Genomic DNA, 20,596 nt, shown 5'->3' on the forward strand with positions numbered 1-20,596 from the left:
AGATATCTTTCACCAACCTGAGTTTCAAGCAAATCCTAATATTAAAGGGCAACCACATTCCCCCCCCCCCCCTCAAATTTGCAAATTATTCTACAATGAGTGTGCAGGGAGTGCTACAAAGTAGACTTACCAAAAAGAGCATACAGTATGTATATAATTGGTAATACTCAAGGAGAGTTCAGAAATAGACAAAGAAAAGATCACTTGATAAAATATATATTTTATATTTCTCAGATATAAAATGGTTATTACAGTTTAGATAAATATTTCTCCAGCATGTAATCAACGTATACTGTACACGACATGGAAATATTCTATCATACAAATTGCATTGCTCGCTGTTGCAGCATCATATAAATCTAATATATTACAAATTTAAAACATATATCAACACCACAAGAAATTAAGGGAGAAAAACTGTCTTATTCATACACTATTATTAATTTAATCCAACAGTGAATAGAAGGAGGAAACCATAATGTGTGTTTAAAAAGCGCAGTGTATATACTTATTATTATGAATTTAAAAAGATACCCATTATTTATATTGACAGCATCACGAATTCGAGAATATTGTAATCAAATGGAGATGTCTTAAAGGTGAAATTATGAAAAAAACGTTATCATCTTTTCTCGTGTATAATAAAAACATGGCTCTATTATTTTGGCATTAAAAAGTCTTTTAAATAATCACTATTTCGAGATAGCGAACCGAATATATATTTGTATTCATCATATTTTACTGCGAAATTTTACGTTCGTATTTAGTACAGTTTGTTTATTTAATACTGTCATAATTTTGAAATACCAATTTACTGAATCATTTCCCTTTAAATATTTAGCTGTAGCTAAAACGTGAAACAATAGAAAGGATAGATTAACGATTTTTCACTTGCCCAAAAGTAGGTACACAGTACCGCACTGCATTTTATATCATTTCTTAAATTATCCATTAGGTAGACTTAGTTTCTTTATTATTTGTTCTTAATGTGTTTTTACTTACATCTTAAGTTCGGAAGAGCTGAAGCAAATAAACCCATAAACTAGAATTTTATACTTGATCAATGCAGGGGTGTATACCTACTTTTGGGCTACCCTACATATCCTAGTTATTTTAAAACTATTTCGAGATGTATACATTATATTGAAATCTAGTTTACATAGATGTATCTCATTTAAATATTCTATTTTAAATTTTGTAACACATTACTTCGAGTTCATAAAATTTGTTACTCTTTCTCAGAAAGATACGCATTTTGAATTTTCTTTAAGTCTCTGTTAAAGTCTTTAAAGTCTTTAATTATACATTCAGTTTACACAAAGAAAACTGAATGTATAATTCTTAGTTTCTTTTCCTTTATTCTTACAGACAATATAACGAAAAGCGAATTCAAGTTTGTTATTTACCTGATGGGAGAAAACAACGGATTAATTTGAAAAGTCCAACTAACTCTGCGAACAAGACCAACAAATGAATATATATATATAAAAAATCAATATAATTTAAAGATTTTTCGTTACAAATAAAATTAAATCAATTATTTTAAAAGTTTATCACTGATTTTAATTTGGAGAATAAGTTTGAACTGAGCGACATTAATACATTACAATAATTTAAAATAAAATACATTAGTTTCCTAGATACTCTTCATAAAGGATTTAGTACATTATCAGATTTCACAAACAGAGTAAATCTGAAACAAAAGAACAATTATAGTTACTTGCTGTTGCAATTTTACTCGAATACTTTCTTATCTTAAGAATTAGATTTGGAAACAATTTAATTAGAAAAAACGCCTTCAAGTCACATGTACGCTCAACAGGTGATATATGAATTACTGAATCAGTTCAACCAGCTGTAATTATTAGTATAACTACTATACGAATGTACTTTAAAACCACCAATTGAATATAATGTGGTACGATTCATGTCTCGGCAGTATGCTGGTAAGAAAAAGGTATGATATTTTGGAGAAAAAATATAACTTATAGTACTTAGTTTAATATTTTTGTTGATATTACTTAATTGATTTTTCCGATATCTTCATGATTTATTCTCAATACAGCGGGTTACTTTTTTATTTTATTTTATTTTTTATTTAAATGTCTCTGGGAAACGAAATAATGTGGGAAACAAAAAGAAATTCGCAAAAAAGTGTCCGAAAAATTCTCTACTATCTCTTGACCTATATGCCCTACGGTGTTGACGCTAATATGATTTGAAAGAGTACTTGATTGCAAAGAGAATGAGATAAATGTCATCTTCATGTCTTAATTATAGCGGGAGTGACAACTGATTAACTTATTCTCTACATTTTTTATTTATTTATTTTTGTGAGGTGGATAAGGAGGTGTCTGATTTTTAAGGAAAAAAAGCAGGAAGGTTCCCTTAGAATAATAATACAATAAAGATCAGTAATGATTGTTTTCAACCGGTGAAGAAAAAATACAATTATTACGTAAATTATACAAGAATAAGCAAATATATGTATGACGAAATGTAATATGTATTATATTAGGTATACGTATCAAATTTTAAAATCTGAATTTAGAATCTAATAACAAAAGAGACAACGATATTTATATTCCCGACACTATCACATTTCTTAGATTAACAATACAATAGTTATGTTATTGAATGGAGTAAGTGTTTAGTAAACATTCAAAAGATTTATTGAAAGCTACAATGTGTACATAAAAAATATTATGACTAAAAAGACAAAACACCCTATATTATATGTCAAGTGATATCATAAATAGTGTACATACTTTTTTTTTTACTGCTACAAGATACACCGTTCCGATATTTATTAAGTGCAGCACTTAGCTCTATAACTAGTTTTAATTTGGATTAAGTTATTTACACATAAATAAAAGATTTTATCAAAGATCAGGTGAATTAGAAGTTCAACTTGAACTACTGCTAATTTGTAAAAACATTCATATATACAAAACAAAAGCATGTTAAAAAACTGTTTTGTTCATTTAAGTAGAAAATAGTACACACATATATTTGGCAAGTTTATTACGATAAATTGTTAACCTAAATATACATATATATGTAAATATATATATATATATATATATATATATATATATATATATATGTCAACATTAAAAGTTGTCAGACAAGTAACAATAATTATCGAAAAGAAGGACACCTTTGTATGCCTGAGTAAAAATTCATTTTAATATAATAAGATAGTATTTTACTTTTTATTAAATCTAATAAATAATAATAGAAAGACAATATAAGATTGTATTTCAAAGGTAGTCTTTACAAAGTTTTAACGTAAATTATGAAATTAGTCAAATTTTGACTTGGATTTTAGATTCCGAAAATTCATTTTCTTCGTGACTAATTCGTCGTAACAAATACAGCTAAGATCAGTACATATCTAGCCATATCTCAATGAAAACTTCGCAGTAATTTTTGTATACCTTTACATTATTATTACTCTCAAAGTTCTAGTAATATTTTATACAAATCATTTGCTATTCTGCTTCTTACTTATTTCCTTTCTCCGAAAAATACAGAAAAGTATATTTGCATATAAACTATTACGAAATAGTAGTTTCGTAGTAGCAACAGGTTATTCAAATGAGTATATGTTACTGTAAAGCAACTTTAACTAGCATCTTTTAAAATAAATTATGTACACCTGTTCCTTGTATAGATAAACATATAAAGATTCAAGCATTAGGGCAACTTCTGGTAATTAAAGCTATTGTGTCTTTATTTAGGAAATTATATTTTTCAAATTATAATACATTATTTGTTGGATATTTATTTAGACTCACTGAATATATTATCTACCACGTACTTTTAATGTGGTTAAAGAAAGTGGTAGAATGTATGTCCAGCTTTCCTAAATAAGCATTTTGTCTCTTAAGAAATGAATCATTTGAAAAATATAATTTACTGAAACAAGACCAAATGGGCTAACTGATGTGAAGCTACCCTTTAATCACTTCAGTTTAATCAATTTATTAAAAATAATCTCAGAGGAAAAGTTGCTCCAACTTTATGTAACAAGTCACATTCTTAAAATAACGTAGATTTTAAGATTTTTTGGGACAGTTGCTTAAGCGATATTTATCCTTTATCTACTTGTCAGTTTTAGTCTCTTTAATGTTACTGACCTTAAATTCTATTTCATGTATTATTAAACACAGAATCATCTGAAGTTTAACTGATACCATAGGGAAGATATCGTTCCAACATGAACAATTACACCTGTTATAACTATAACAATAGTACCTAATATGAGGTTAGTATCTAGCAAATCCATATCACCAAGGAACTTGGAAGGATATCGAAAATGGCAATAGAATTTATCACAGGGTAAAATCGGTCTATCAAAACCATACAATGAGAAGACCGTTCCTTCGAATCCATATCTGAAATAGCTCACGTGAAATAACCACCGAAGGTATGTTGGAGTGTCATTATACTTAATGCAGAAACCAAACACTGATAACAGTACTGCAATAATTGGTCCAATAAATACTGCAATCTGTAAAAGAAAAGAAGAAAACTTATTTAATTACAGAGTCCCGATCCAGTCAAATCACTTTTTCACTCTTTGTAAGTTATTGTTCACAGCTATGTCTTATTGAATAATATTGAAGAATTGTTAATAGTTGTTCCAAACATATGGCAAGACTGTCCTAAACGTAGACGGTTGAAAAAATTACTGTACTCTAAATTAAATAAATAAACAATTTTTAAAAAGATATGCATAATTTGATGGGAATTCTACAAAGAAAACTAGGTTTATTCGTCAGAGTTGAACATTTCTGTAATTTCTGATGAAATTTATATACAACACGAATGATAAAATACTAATTACTCGTTTTCCTTTAAGTTGTCTTTTCTTGCCTTATATTTCATTTTTTTACTCGTCAATAATCATACTGGTTTCAAAACTAGAAACAAATTGACGTTTGGAGAAGCACGTAGTACGCTGTTGCCACTTCATGCGCATCCCGGTGAGTTGGAAGTATCCTGTGAGTCATAACGAAAAGGAAAATCTCTTAATATTGGTTTGTTTGGATGGATGAAAGAATATGTTTGTCGTCCCAGTTTGTGCATGTTGGGAAGGAAGGGGGCTATGTGTGTTTTTCTAACCACTTCCACGCACAAAGAAACGAAAGACTAAAATGGCTTCTTTCCTTCTGAAAACACGTGTTTACTAGCGGCAACATTGGAATGTTAGGGTTTGTTGCCAAGAAACCCTCCACCCACTGTTGCTAAAATGATGTTTATGATTCGACCCTCGCTGAGTGACCGCAATAATTATGTGACGTAGAGTCCCTTCTTCTAAACAAATCTGCACGTACTTTTGAGCTGTCAATTTGTTTCTAAATGGCGTGACAAACATCTTGGCATTTAAAGGCGGCGCTCCAAGTTCCCTTTAACCTTTTTAGGATCTTATGGTACATTGTGGTACGGTTTTTTTTATGGTACATGGCGTTATAACTCTCCTATTTGAGCTTTTTCGTCCGTTTTTTTTTTTTTTTGTTTGTTTGTTTTTGTTTTTGTTTTTCAAGTCCAGAGGCATTATAGAACACGTTACGTATGGTTTCATACCTTCCTGCGTTGAGACATAGGAGATGATGATGTCATAAGTTTAAACAATATATTTTCTTTTATTAGGCTTATGTTCATTATTTTTTTGGCGGGCTTATTTTTGCACCTAGAACATTGAAATTTTGCACAAACATTTAGTCCACCGAGTAGTATTTACCAGATTCTTTTTTCAGATTTCTACGTTAGCAGAATGGGGGTCCAGAGGGGCAAAAAGGTAAAAAAAAAAAAAAAAAAAAAAAAAATTCCAAAAATCTCTTTTTCACTATTTTTACGCCTCAGATACATAATGGAGACACGTAAATGGTACCGTCTGAAAGGCAGTTCTATTCTCAAGAGAATGATTGGCGAATTATAATCCTAGGGTAATTAGGGATGTCTCAGGGAATTTTTACAAAATATCCTTCTGTATATGGTAATATGGGGTATTGTCGGTATATTTTTTTTGGCGGGCTTACTTTTGCACCTAGAAGATTGAAAGTTTGCACAAACATTCAGTCCACCGAGTAGTATTTATCAGTTTTTTTCCAGATCTCTGTGTTAAAACAGGGGGGTCCAGAGGGGCAAAAAGTTGAAAAAAGGGATATTTCAACCAAAAATCCCTTTCTTCGGGATATTCCCGCTTTAGATACATGATAGAGACATGTGAATAATACCGTCTGAAAGGCAGTTCTATTTTGAAGAGAATGATTGGCGAATTATAATCCTAGGGTAAATAGGGATGTCTCAGGATTTTTTTTTTTTTTTATACCTGAGAGCATGGTCTTTTCGGTACTCTGGGGCATTGCGGGGATTCTTGTTAAAATTTCTCCCGCCCTTACTATTCAAGATAGAAGCTTGAAATTTGGCACACACATTCAGTCTACCTAGTAGTATTTATCAATTTTTTTGAGATCTCTACGTTCACATAGGGCCGTTCCAGAGGGGTCCAAAGTGTGAAAAAAATTCCCCTAAATTTTCCCTTTGACCTCATTTTTTCCCTCTTCTAGTATACGGTATGTGCATGTAAGTGGTACATTTGAAAGCCTGCTCTATTTTGAAGAGAATGAATAATGAGGTATGAATAATGATCCTATGATAAATAGTGACGATGCAGTAGTTGCTTGACTGAAGGTCTAAAAAATACCCCAAAAACCCAAGATCCTAAGATGGTTAAATGCTGCTAGCAAATGAGAGGTCAGAGGTATTGCCATGTTTATTTTGTACACATCCACGTCTATCCTCTGCCACCTGATCGCGCTGTAGTTCGTCTGTTTAGCCATAACCACACCCCTTACCACTCGGTAACATCGGGTCAGAGCGTGTTTTATTCGTTTAGCTGAAATGCCAAGATGTTTGTCACAGGCTTTAGTTTTCAAAGCACTTTAATTCCAGATACATCCTTATATACAATTTTACAGGTAACTCTTATACTTAAGTGTTAGTCTTTTCATTGTGAAAATAATTACATTCTTTAATAAAATCTCGTTTAGAATTAAACTATAATAACATGACGATTATCCATGATTTCATTTTCAATGATAATACTGTATATCCCATCGTAAGAAAGAGCTATCTAATAAATATCTGAAGGAACGACATCAATTGTACGACGCTAGTAAGTTCTCTATATGCTGTTTTCGTGTAAAGACCATTTGTTTCACATCATGCTTCGAATTAATCTTATTAATTTATTGAGTTTAAAGTTTCACGATTATTAACCAGGCACAAGCACAACAGACAAGGTGATGAAGAGATGAATGCTAATGATGGAATTAGGAAAGTGGAAGGAAATGTAAGAATCCTAAGAGAACCCACGCACACAATGCTCGTCCACTACAATCCCCACTTGGTGGTGACCATACGTTTCGAATCGGAATTGTCCCACTCTGAAAGAATTAATATTGACCAGATTTTCAAAAAAGACTATTCCATCACATCTTTCTCCACTGCTAACAATCATAACTGAGTTTTCTTGTAATATAAATATATCTTCGTTATGTAACACTGCTTTATTACGTTTCAATTACACAATAAACATTGTTTTGTTTCACGTTTTCATTTTGTCCGTTTTACAATGAAATTATTAATTTATTTCAAAATAAGCTTTAATTTCAATCTTCTTTTTTCAAGGTGTCCTACTTTTAGCAGTTGAGATTATGGTTACCCTCAGACCATTACTTGAAGTTATAATTGATCAAAGGGAATGATATTTTAAAAATAACTAACTAACTAATTCTATGGCCTATGGAACCCGGAGGTTCAGTGCCGCGTTCTCAAAAGCTCTTCACTGACTTCTATCCTTAGCCAACTGGATCTAGTTTCTACTTTGTATTCCTATCTCTGCGAGATCCATCTTAATATTGTCCTCTCATCTAAGCCTAGGTCTTCCTAATGGTCGTTTTCCGATTGGTCTTCCAGTTAAGACTTTGAAAGCGTTCCTACTTTCTTCCATCCTAGCTATATGACCTGCCCGCCTGATCCTTCTAGACTTGATGACCCTAATAATGTTTATTAAACCGTATAAATTTTGTAATTCCTCGTTATGAAATTTCTGCCATTCCCCATTCCCGTTCCATTTGGGTCCGAATATTAGTCTCAGGATCTTGTTCTCAAATACTTTCAGTCTATGTTCTTCCCTCAGAGTAAGCGACCATATTTCGCAACCATACAGAACAGGCATGATTATCGTTTTATATATTTTAAGCTTCACATTCTTCGACAGAATTCTCGACGACAAGAGATTTTGAACTGAATAATAACACGAATTCCCTGATTTTAGTCGACATTTAATTTCTCCGTGAATATGGTTTTCCTCTGGTAATATTGATCCTAGATATTTGAAAGTATCCACTTTATCAAAAGTATTATTCGATATTCTAACGCATCCATAATTTGCCGTATTACGATCCGGACGAACTTCCATTTATTTAGTTTTCTCTGCGTTTATTTCTAAGCCGATGTCCCTGCAAGAGTTTAATAAGACCTCTGCTTTTCTTTCTATTGTTCTCGTATCATCCCCTGTTAAATTTACATCATCAGGATACGCCATAACCTGGTGAACACCATTCAAATCTAGGCCCTGGTTGCTATCTTTGATTTTCCTTAGAGCGTTTTCCAGGACAAAGTTGAATAATAATGGCGATAACGTATCTCTTTGTTTGTTTCAACCCATTCTCGACGTGAAAGCTCGTGGACGAAAATTTTCCTTCCTGGAATTTACTTTGGGATTTATTTAAATATATCTTAATTAATCTAATTAGCTTTATTCTTTAAAAATATCTTTAAAATATATGTTCCATGATAAATTTTGTAAAAATTATCCGGTTTTTATGAAACATTCCTTGTATGTTCTTTGAGGTTTACAAATGACATATGGTTTGGGATTGTTGCTAGTGAAAACCAAGAGATGAATTCGCTTCCATTAAAAAAAGAAGAAAAAAAAAAAGAAATCGATAACTTTCCTTTGAAAATAATACTCGGTTTTCATGAAATATTTCGTGTATGTAATTCATTTGAGGCTTCTTCATGAAGCCTATTGGTTAGAATTAAAATCAGAAAGAGGTGAATTAATCCGATTTTATAATAATAATAATAATAATAATAATAATAATAATAATAATAATAATAATAATAATAATAATAATAATAATAATAATAAGTTTAACGAAAATTTTCCTATATTGCTTAGGATTGAAATTATCAAGGATAGGAAATACTTCTCAACCAGCTTTTTTCTTTCTTTTCTTTTCTTTTCTTTTTGTAAAAAAGAGATTATTCCCTTGCTTCTACTGTGAACAGTACCATTAGGTACTTATTAGCTAGTGAGATCATAGATCTTTAGTTATAACTCTTTTATAAGTATAACGCAACAATGCACTGATAAAACTTGCGATTTCAAATTTTCCTCATCTTTCGTAACTTAGTAAGTTTCCACACAAAACCCATTTGTTTTATACATAAAAGCTAGGATTTTTTAAAAAAAAAAAACGTTCACTGCTATTAGTGCACAAAATAGAATCAGGTATTTGACATTTAACCTCGCATCAAAAATACATCATGTTATATATGTATAATATAATTCACGAATTAATATTGTTACCGACTTTGACAGAAAAAAAAAGAAACTTGGAACACTCTTAATCCGTGACAATAATTTCGGATATTATTCATTACAATGTGCACAACTGAATGAAACTAATGCTTAATTTTATCGTATTCAAACAGTTACTCAGCAACATAATAATAGAGTAGAAACAAACAATTATCAACAATAAGATTATTAAACCTTATCCTGAGTAGGATGTGAATTTAAATATTTGTTTAATATTATGATGACTTTTTAATAGAATTGTAGCAACTAGTATAATTTTAAAATATCTGTAATTTCAAAAACTAAGTTAGATCATACATAATATATATTACATCATCTTAAAACAATCCTAAATGGTAAAATTTCTTTGTCTTCCCTCCCACCTTTGCTTATAATAATAATCTTTCAAGAAAGATATGTCAGAAAAACGTACGAAGAATAACTTACCTTGACTGGAGTTGTGGAGCCAATAAGGAAACCCCAACCTTGAGCAGTTAGTGATGTAGTAACACTCATTAAATAAAACAACCAAAATCTGTACATGTCCACAGGCTGTCCCGTCAGAAAATATGATGAGGCTAAATACAAGACCACTAAAATTGCCTAAAAAGAAAAAAAAAATCATATCAGATAGGATACCTTTACACATGAAAAGTATTAAATGAAGCTTTCCATTTTCGATACATATTTGCTTTCACAAGAAAAACAAGTTAAACGTAGTATGGACTCAACGTTATATATACTATTTGAACTTCATACAATATATTTAGTTGTTACTGTACTTTTCTACAACTTGCAATCAATTTTTAAGTATTACGATGCAAAACTATGGTAACGTCATTTATTGAGTTTAATTTAAATGAAATTTTGAAATTATGTTATTATTTTAACTTAGCAAACAGTAAACTCATGAATTATTAAAGAATTGAATTGTAAAGAAATTAGGATTATTAAGTAAATGGTTAGACAATTTCTTTTCTTTGCATCCGTAAATAAATGACTTTCGTATTTATTAACGGTTTGCAAGAGAATAACATGCAAATATTTTTACCTGTAATGGTATTTCCACTAGAACTACTGACATATAATACGGGAGAAGTTTATACCACTGGTTGAAGTGTTCTCTGACTAAAATAGGTTTCTCAAGCGAAACTGAAAAAATAATAAGAAGAAGAAGAAAGTTAATTTACTTGTCTCCTTATCGTATTTGTTATAAGACATTGTTATTGTGTGTACTATGTACGAGTATTTGTTCTTAGTGCTAAGACTTCATATGTAAACATATAGGAAAGAAGAATAAAGGAACAATACACAGGGCCCAAAAGTAGGTATACAGACCTACATATATAAAACATACAGGACTGTATACCTACTTTTGGGCCACTCTGTATATACCACTCATTTTAGCTTTAGAACTTCTTGTATACAATAAAAGACAAATTCTGACCAAAGTATATATTATCTAATAAATAACAGCGTTACAGTTTCGGCAAAGTACCTTTGCTTTCGTCAGGCACATATGAAATACAATTTCTAAGACTACAGCTTATCTCTCTCTCTCTCTCTCTCACATATATCTCAGGTTTACACTGGATAAAATGGGCTTCAATTCTGCTTTACACTGGATAAAACGGCAAATTATGGTTTAGCCTCTCCCTTGATCATATCCTGGATCCGCCACTGTATGTATGTATATATATATATATATTATTTCTCTCTTATAAGCTGTAATCTTAGAAATTGTATTTCATATGTGCCTGACGAAAGCAAAGGTACTTTGCCGAAACTGTAATGCTGTCATTTATTAGATAATATATACTATGGTCAGAATTTGTCTTTTATTGTATACAATATACGTAGTGCTCAACAAAAAGAATACAATAAATAAATAAAACGATTTTGCTATCAAAATTAATTTCAAAATTATCAAAATTACAGACGTAACTTTATGGCATATTGACATATTGTATTCTTATGTTGATCTTTTATTTAAAAAAAAAAAAAAAAAAAAAAAAAAAAAACAGAACTGAAGTAGCATATCGGCGCATTCTGACTCACAGCAATTACTACACTTATGATAAAACAGCATTCTGAACAAAAGCAAAATGACATTTGATATTTTATACATAAAGTGTCGTTTTGCTTTTATTCACAATGTCATTCTATTATAGGTACGGAGAGTCGCTGTGAGTGAATTTCTTACTTGAAAATACTATAATTACAATGCAAAGAAAAGTACACTGTTTCTCTTTCGTTCATCAAATACGGAAAGGAAGCAGTGGAGGGAAAATTAAAATAAAATTAAAGAACAGAGCAAAAGCTAAGAAGAGTCCTGATGGATGCCATGTTAGAATGCAGATTCACGTAGTCATGTGATAATGATACCAGCAGTGATGACTCTTAAGGCAAACCACTGCGATAAAAATCCAAATTTTACCGCTACAATCAGAGAGAAGAAACCTTATCTAATGTCCTACATCCTCTAAGTGAATAGAATTTAATATATATACTTTTATTATACTTTTTTATCTGTCTTTCTGTATATATATATATATATATATATATATATATATATATATATATATATACAGAAAGACAGATAAAAAAGTATAATGGCTCTGTTTAAAAACAACCAACACATGCTTGTGATTTATAAAGAACACCACGTTCGTCCTACTTGAAACTACTAGTGGTAGACGACAGAAACAGCAGCTGCACCACTAGTCATGTGGTGAAGAAGAACCAACAGCGCCACCGCTACGCTGGAGCAGGTATAAACCCAGAAGGACCTCCACATCTGGTATCAGTCTTTGGCTGTGACTTTCTAATCTCTCTCTGCTTGCGTGAAGTATTGAGAACCCTAAATTCACCCCCACTTAGTTTGCATGGAACTCTATGGGGATTCTTCTCTAGGCTGCATTGGCCTTAGAACATTTATTTATCCTAGTTATTAGAGAATTGTATACCTTTTATAGTGATATTGTATTCTTTTATAGTTTATAACAGAAAGTTTTGTAATGAAATTGATAGTGGGAGAAAACTATTCCCTTATGTGATTTGCTCTACCTACCATCTGCATTAAGCAGAAGTTTTCTTTCGGATTCCACCTTAAACTGTAGGTCCTCATCTAGTATAGCCCCAGTGCACGAACCAATGACGAAAGGATCTTGAGGCTATAGTTGAGTGTCAGTGTTGTTGAACGGATACGGGTTTCTCAAATTGCCACGGCATAAGGCAGGGAACTTTTGTTGTAGTGAGAATGGGAAGTCTTGAAGCGAACGTATGGTATACTGTTCGTAAGTTTGTAACAAGGTCAATCTCGAGAATTTCATTCTCAAAATCTCACATCTACAACCAGGTGACCACATGGCTGAAGGACCAAGTGAATGTGACTGGTCATTTGTTGTTTAGGAATTGCAGAAATTATTCCAGTGTTGATTGGCCGCGGATTTGCATTAGAAAAATGTCGTCCATGACTGGAAGGCAGAGAAAAGTTTAATGTACGCGGAAGCCATGCGAATGCCATTGATTTCAAGACTGTAATTATTTTCATTTTTTTTTTTTTTTTTTTTCTTCATGATTAGAACAAACTAAACAAGTTGGATAAAGAGATTGTATACTGGGTTTTTGAAGCTCGGGACATATGCTTCGGAATTCTTTAAGAACGCCGAGGCCGGGGGTGAGATATTAGTGTATAATGAGGTTACGTCTACAAAGCCTAAGATGATACTGAGAAGTAGAAGTACAGTAATGAAATGAGTATCGTTACTCCACACATCACATTTATTATTCCTTCACTCTCTTGAGTTTTTAACGATTTACTTATTTCATTAGTTTTATCTTCCTTCACTGAAATCTACTTACACCGTAATGACACTTACGTGGCTACATGAGTGTATTAAAACACAGCACTCAACACGACGCTTCCCAGATTTTTCTGTGTTCTTTTATCTTTCTTTCCTACTTTTTCTCTTCCCTATCTGAGAAAGCATTTTAGCGAAAGTGCTCATAGCACAATCGTTTTGAGTTGTGATTTCTTTCTACTATTTTGTGGCAAGTAATATATATATATGTACGATCTTACTTAATTGGTACGCAGTATTGGAATTTTCTCATGCAGCACTTTGAATTCGTCGCCGAACTGTGGCATGTGACCATGAATCGTTTTCAAGCTAATAGCGTATCATTGTTCATGTAGTAATAAAACAACCAGCTGCATCAGCCACGACGGAAAAGGAAATCTCTAGCTGACTCACTGCTCTAAAATTGACCATAGATGTTAAATTCTGTTGATTGAACAGACCAAGGGAAGGTTTGAATTTCCTCCTGGTGATCCTTAAATCACGTCCGAACAGATCTGCCTGTGTGTACTGTATTGATGCATTGTCATCTTCGAAGACTCTTTCGTTGTTAAGTAAAATCATTTCACCATAGATGCATCCGGTCCTCATAATCACTAACAGTAATTCATCCTTTGAGAGTAATAATAGGACCAAGGGCTGCAAATGAAAACCATCTGAAAGTTGTTTTCGTTTTTATAGGTGAATTTAATAGTTCTTGACTTGCTGGTTCCGAAAATGAAGTCCGTTTTTTCTCATCACCCTAGATTTTCCCGCAAATTGACTTTGAAAATCCAACCCAATACCACAAAATTTGTATGTATATATTATATATGGAAACAGAAATACAAAGGAACTATACAGATGTCTGTATTGAAATGTAAATCTGAATGAATATAAATACATTCACCTACAAAAATATTTTTATTCTTATACATAAAACCCTACAGCAGATGAATATGTAAGACAAACAAATACTTTTCAGTTGTTTTTCAAACGCTTTTTTCTGTAAGCTTTGGTGAGTTTCTTATGCTTTTCTTTCGCCGTTTGTCTGTTTATGCTCCAGACGCCACTATTGTCCGCCATCATGTTAACACTGCACCTACCCTGGTATCTATGCTCCATATCTCTTATATCCTAGTAAAATCTCTCATCTTGCTTCTCACTTACTTGATCACGATTTTCTGGAATATAATCCAGATGTCAATGCAAGACATGTATCTTAATACTCATGTCGCACCCAAGTTCTTGAAATTTCAACCACATAGTTTCTACAGTGTTCTTATAATCTGGACTTTTGTAGTTACCGAGAAAATTCTGTTACACTTTTGAATGCCACCCAGGCATCTTTCTCAGCTGGATTCATTATTGCTTTAAAATCTCTGTTTTCCTTAAGTTTTCGTATATCGAGGCCAATAAATATGCCTTCTTTCACTTTTCCATAGGACAAGGATGGAAATGTATTATATATAAATTTGAAACATTGTCCCTGTTTGTCAAATGCTTTCACAAATTGTTTAATGAGTTCCAACTTAATGTCAAAATGTGGAAGTAATATTTTGTCCTAACGAATTAAAAGTTCATGTGCAATATTTTTAGATCCTGGATTCCAAAGTACCCATAATGGCCATTCCCTTCTTACCCAATGCTCACTTGCTACTATCCCACTCGCAAATGAAATATGGCATCTCTGATTGCTGTCCTAATAAAATGCCGAAAATCTTGAAAAATCACCACACACTTCCTACCCATGTTATTGATATTTAATTTTCTTTAGAATTAATTTCATCGTTTCTTTCATTGAAATCGAATGGGCAATAGGTACAGATGGGTACTTATTTTCATTGTGTAAAAGGACACATTTTAAACTTGTTTTGTTAGAATCAACAAACAGTCTCCAGCTAGTGGAAAGTAGAGGAAAACTTAACTTATTAAGCAAATCCAACACATCACAACAGTGCACAAGAGATTTTTGTACAAAATAGGGTGAAAATTGTCTTTCTCTGTCTGTACCGGGCAAATGCCGTTCCAGATGCCAGAAGGTTCCTTTTGTGAAGCCTAGAACTAAGAACTTCTGCTGACTCCTTCGACAGATTTAAGTCTCGAACAAAATCATTAAGACCATTTTTTGAAAAAAAGTATAGGCTGAGATGAATCACTAGGCGGTTCAAAGTTGTCATCTTACATGTCACTTTTCTGGCTTGGCGAACAAGAATCATTAGCATACTGTAGCAATGATGAAGGTTTTGAAATAGGAATGTCTGGACCATGACCCACAGGCCATATAGCTGATTAAATATTTGGGTAAACTACCTTCTTATTTCTAGCATTGAGGCTAACAGTTTTACAACAGCAGAAGCAACAATCATCATATGATTCTTTGGTCCCTACAAACCATAGGAATTCCAAACGGCATTGACAAAAGAACGGCGCACTTTATGTGGAGCCTATGGTTTTGATTGATCACAAAGTTTTATATGAAAATAAGCGTAATGTGCTTTTTAAACAAATTTCAAAGAGCATTGCCGTTGTCTCTTAGGAACAAATTCACCACAAATATAGCAAAATACATTCGGACTACATTTACAATCATGACGTGCCATTCCTTCTTTGTCTACAGCACAGGAGCACAGGATCACAGAAGAAGCAAATCCTAATGTTACGCAAGTTGTTTTGTTCATACATAAACTGAAAAATAAAATCAATTTATGATCTACAAAAGAATTTATACCAGAGATTGTCTGGGACATTGTTATGCACGTTATACAATTTAATTTGTAGATAAAAATAAATGTCAATTATATGGACTAAATTTATAACTAAATTTCTTTCCACATACCTACATCAGCTGCATAATTGCTTACAGACGCACTACTGCTATCTAGGGAGAACTTGATGAATTACAGAGCAAACAGATACTATTAGGCTCGCTGATTCAACTAAGTGCTGCATTGCCCGAAGAATAGTCCGTTATTTATTTGGAAACGATTCACGAGTCATTTGCCTCAATTCTGAGGCGAGTACACGCTATACTATAGACTAAAGGTGATCCGACGACATATTAATCAGGTAAATTATATATATATATAAACTTTTACGACTACAACAGTCTTCATTGAATTCTTTACTAAACATGTGTTTTCTTTTTTAGTTGATGATATAGAGGGCAAAAATAGTATATAATTTGTATTCAAAGAACTGAAAATACTCTTGATTAGCACAATGTTCATAAGTTCGGATTATGTCAACAAGATTTCTATAAGTATTCTATGAATATTTCATTCACACAAGTGCAAATGAAGTTAATGACATTCGTAATAACAGTCAATGATAGCAATGGAATTGTTAATTTTCTGTTAATCATAGACCTTATACATAGGATCCCTCAACTTTTATATCTACATAATACAGGATATTCCCAGAAACAAATTTTTAGCCCGTTGCAATTTATCTTACACTCAGATTTCTCAAATCTTTATGTATATTTTTTCACTAGTAGATCGAACTATTCTGGTTTAATAGGATTTGGTAACCTTAATATAAATTGGTATTTTACGAACTAGTCGACTATACATATGGAGTATAGAAGCGTGTATATATATATATATATATTAACAGTATGCACATATAATTCTTGCATTGTATCATGACAGGACAGAATGGAAATATGGTGAAAAGTCTGTGCAAAACATTGTTCTTATTCAAGTAAATTACCAAAAGACTGTCACAAGAATGAAGCCTTCTTGTTAATGACCACAGAGAAAATGTACCTAAGGCATCGAATTCCACTATATGTCACACTTACAAACAGTATATACGTTAATCTGACTTATGCAATTATTGTAACTCACGAGAAGCTATTGATTAGATACTCACATGAAAGAGTCACAGCCATTTTCCCAGTGTAAACTACAAACAAAATGGAACCGTAGATATAACAATAATTTGCAAGTGTCTGAGATCCTTCTTTTCCTACGTTTTGGTACAAGTACCCGAACAAGGCACTTATTGCTATATGGACGAATATTCTCAAGTACAATTGATACTGGAGGAAAGAAAAGAAAGATATATTTTAATAAGCATGTTACTAAATTATAATTAATAGAACTTACGTAACTAAAAAATTATACAAAACATTAATTTATCTTGATAACAGACATCACAATATAGTACAATCTAAGCTAAGGCAAAGAATAATTTACAGGCTACAATAATAAAATAACATCTAAATTCGTTAAAAATTTAATATGCAAATTAAATCACAAAAAGGTATAAATAAAACTCTCCCAATATAAAAATAATGATGTAAACTTAATTTGACAAATGAGAAAAGGAAAACAGAAATATCAGGGATGATTTGTTTCTCAGATTAAGACAAGTAAAGGATAATTGAGAATGGGATTTTGTGAGATTCGCAAAAGAAATAATAAATAAATAAATAAAAGTAAAATAAATAAATAAGTAAATAAAACTTGATAATTTTGAACTATAATTTATAAGGCCAAGTATATAAATGACACGGTTATTATAGATAGAACCGAGGAAGAACTACAGGAAATAAATGGAAGTCAACGTTGAAAAATTTAGTCATAAGAATAACCCACGGAAACGCTCTTACGGGTCCGAGTAAAACAAAGAGAATTTAAAGAAGTCAATTATTTCAAATATCTGGAAAGTTTTGACGAGAAACACTTACTGCACCAAAGGGATCAGGTCAAGAATTACTGTAGCTAAGGAAGCATTCAACAAGGGAAGATCACTCTTAACTAACAGACTTAACATTGGACTAAGGAAGAAACTGGTCAAATGCTATATATGGAAAATTGGACTGCATGGTTCGGAGACTTGGACATTACTTAAGTTAAAGAAGAAATTTTTAAAAAAACTTTGAAATATAGAGTTGGAGGAAGATGGAGAAGGCAAAATGGACGAAAAGAGTAACAACGAAGATGTTTCAAAACGAGTAGGAGAGAAGAGGACGCTTTTAACCAACAGTCTTCGTAGGAAGTCAATTGAATTGGAACGCATCTTGTGAATAAATTGTTTTTTTTTTCTACCGCCATAGAGGGAAAGATGGAAAGAAAGCGAGGAGTAAAGAAGAACACAACTGATCGATAATTTGAAAATAGAAGAAAATATTGGGAGTTCAATTAGGAAGCTGAAGGTTCGAGGAACATAAAAGAAACATTTCCAGGCCTGAACATTTTCAAAAAAGTCCCTACCAACAGACATAGTACTTAATAATATTAATGATAAAGTCACCTTTATCCGTTGATGCAATAACGGATTGACTCCAATAACCAACTTGGTCAAGATAATTGCTCTAGCTATCTATTGCAAGAAACTGAATTCAAAAATTCTCATAAATCTATGAAATATGAGTTATAGATAGTCGCCATTATTCGTTAATACGTTGCCGAATTGACTCCATTTACGAGCTCTGTCGAGATTGTCACTCTAGCTATCTCTTACAGAAAACAGAATTAAAAAATTCGCTTACTTGTATAGGATATGGGTTATAAATAGCCACCGTTAAAGTCGATGTTATTCATTGATAGGTTACCGAACTGACTCTATTAACAAACTTGGTCGAGGTAATTGCTCTAGTTATTTGTTGCAAAAAACAATTCAAAATTTCAATTACAATAATAGGACATAGGCTATATATTGCCTGCCACTGTTAAAGACGTCGTTATCCGTTAATCCGTTAACGGATTTGCTCCATTAACATAGATTATTGCCGTTATCCGTTAATCCGTGAATAGCTTTGCTTTATTAACATATATTGCTACCGTTAAAGACGCCGTTATCCGGTTCATCTGTTAACGGCTTTGCTTCATTAACATAGATTTTTACCGTTAGAGACGCCGTTATCCGTTAATCTGTTAACAGCTTTGCTCCATTAACATAGATTATTACCGTTATCCGTTAATCCGTGAATGGCTTTGCTTCATTAACATATATTGCTACCGTTAAAGACGCCATTATCCGTTAATCTGTTAATGGCTTTGCTCCATTATCAAACTCGACCGAGATAATTGCTCTAGTTATCTATTGTAAAAAACAGAATTCGCATCTCTTCAAGAGTTATCGCGTGGGCGTACGTACATACTAACAACATAATATTGTATGTGACACTGCGTAACCCTAATAAGGGACCAACTCATGCGAACTTACATAATTGTATTTTAGTTATCGTATTATCAATGAACGGTATTGTCAACGTTAGAAAATGCCCATTTACAAAGTATTTATGAATTAATCGGTAACTGTAGAGGTGATACTTTTTGATTGGAGTTAAAATATAGATTTATCAGTATTTTACTTACTATATCTCGTATAAGAATCCTAAGTTTTCTTGTGTACAGGATCCAAAACTGTGATAAGTAAAGGAGACCAAGGCTAAATATATTTACAGACTCCTTGCTATTGGAACGACTAGAATTTAAAAGTTGAACTGGCTCTGTAAATAAGAAAAAGACTTAAATTAACAAAATACAATTTAGTGAAATATTATTAAGAATTAGATGGAGGACACTGTTTGAATTTTCTTTACCGTTTCTATAAAGCAAGAGTCTTTGCTCAATACTGATGCTAAGAAACCTCCCCAGGTGCGAATGGCATCTCACCTAACCTTGAACGAATCGTAAGCAACTCGAAAAATTTCAACAAAATATTTGTAGGTGGCAGCACGTTATCGAGAATGCAGAACAGCAAGTCGAGGTAAGTTGTCAATTATAGATGTGTTTGTTAATTTTTTGAAAGACAAAGTATGTATGACTAACATTTATTAGATGATTGCTGAAAGTGAGTGACATCCATGTGAGATGCCATTTGGACCTGGGGAGGTTCCCTAGCATCAGTGTTGAGCAATGAATTCATAGCCAACGGTAACTCCAGCTACCAAAATTCGCCTTCAGGTCTGAGGAGGTTAACATGACTTTATAATAATATACTACCAGAAAAGTAAAACTGATTTACAAAGTAAGTCGAATATGAAAACACCTCACTGTTTTATAATAAACGCTACAAAAGTATAATAGTTTAGAGCACATTAATACTCACAAAAGTATAAGAATATGAAAGTTTAATATTT

At 32.2% G+C, this 20,596-nt stretch overlaps 1 protein-coding gene across 1 annotated transcript in view; it reads right to left on the reverse strand.

The window, feature by feature from the left end:
- Positions 1-204: 204 nt before the first annotated feature.
- The window catches only part of LOC145690373 (ATP-binding cassette sub-family G member 1-like), a 225,736-nt gene continuing 205,344 nt past the window's right edge, over positions 205-20,596 (reverse strand). The window contains exons 7-11 of the mRNA XM_081765200.1: positions 19,830-19,963; positions 17,377-17,545; positions 10,713-10,813; positions 10,109-10,264; positions 205-4,516 (exon numbers count right to left, since the gene is read on the reverse strand). Coding sequence (XP_081621326.1) covers positions 4,178-4,516; positions 10,109-10,264; positions 10,713-10,813; positions 17,377-17,545; positions 19,830-19,963 — 899 coding nt within the window. The 3' untranslated portion in view covers positions 205-4,177. The remainder of the gene's footprint in view (positions 4,517-10,108; positions 10,265-10,712; positions 10,814-17,376; positions 17,546-19,829; positions 19,964-20,596) is intronic.

This window comes from Thermobia domestica, chromosome 7 (genome assembly GCF_964235325.1).
Source record: "Thermobia domestica chromosome 7, izTheDome1.hap1.1, whole genome shotgun sequence".
NCBI lineage: Eukaryota > Metazoa > Arthropoda > Insecta > Zygentoma > Lepismatidae > Thermobia > Thermobia domestica.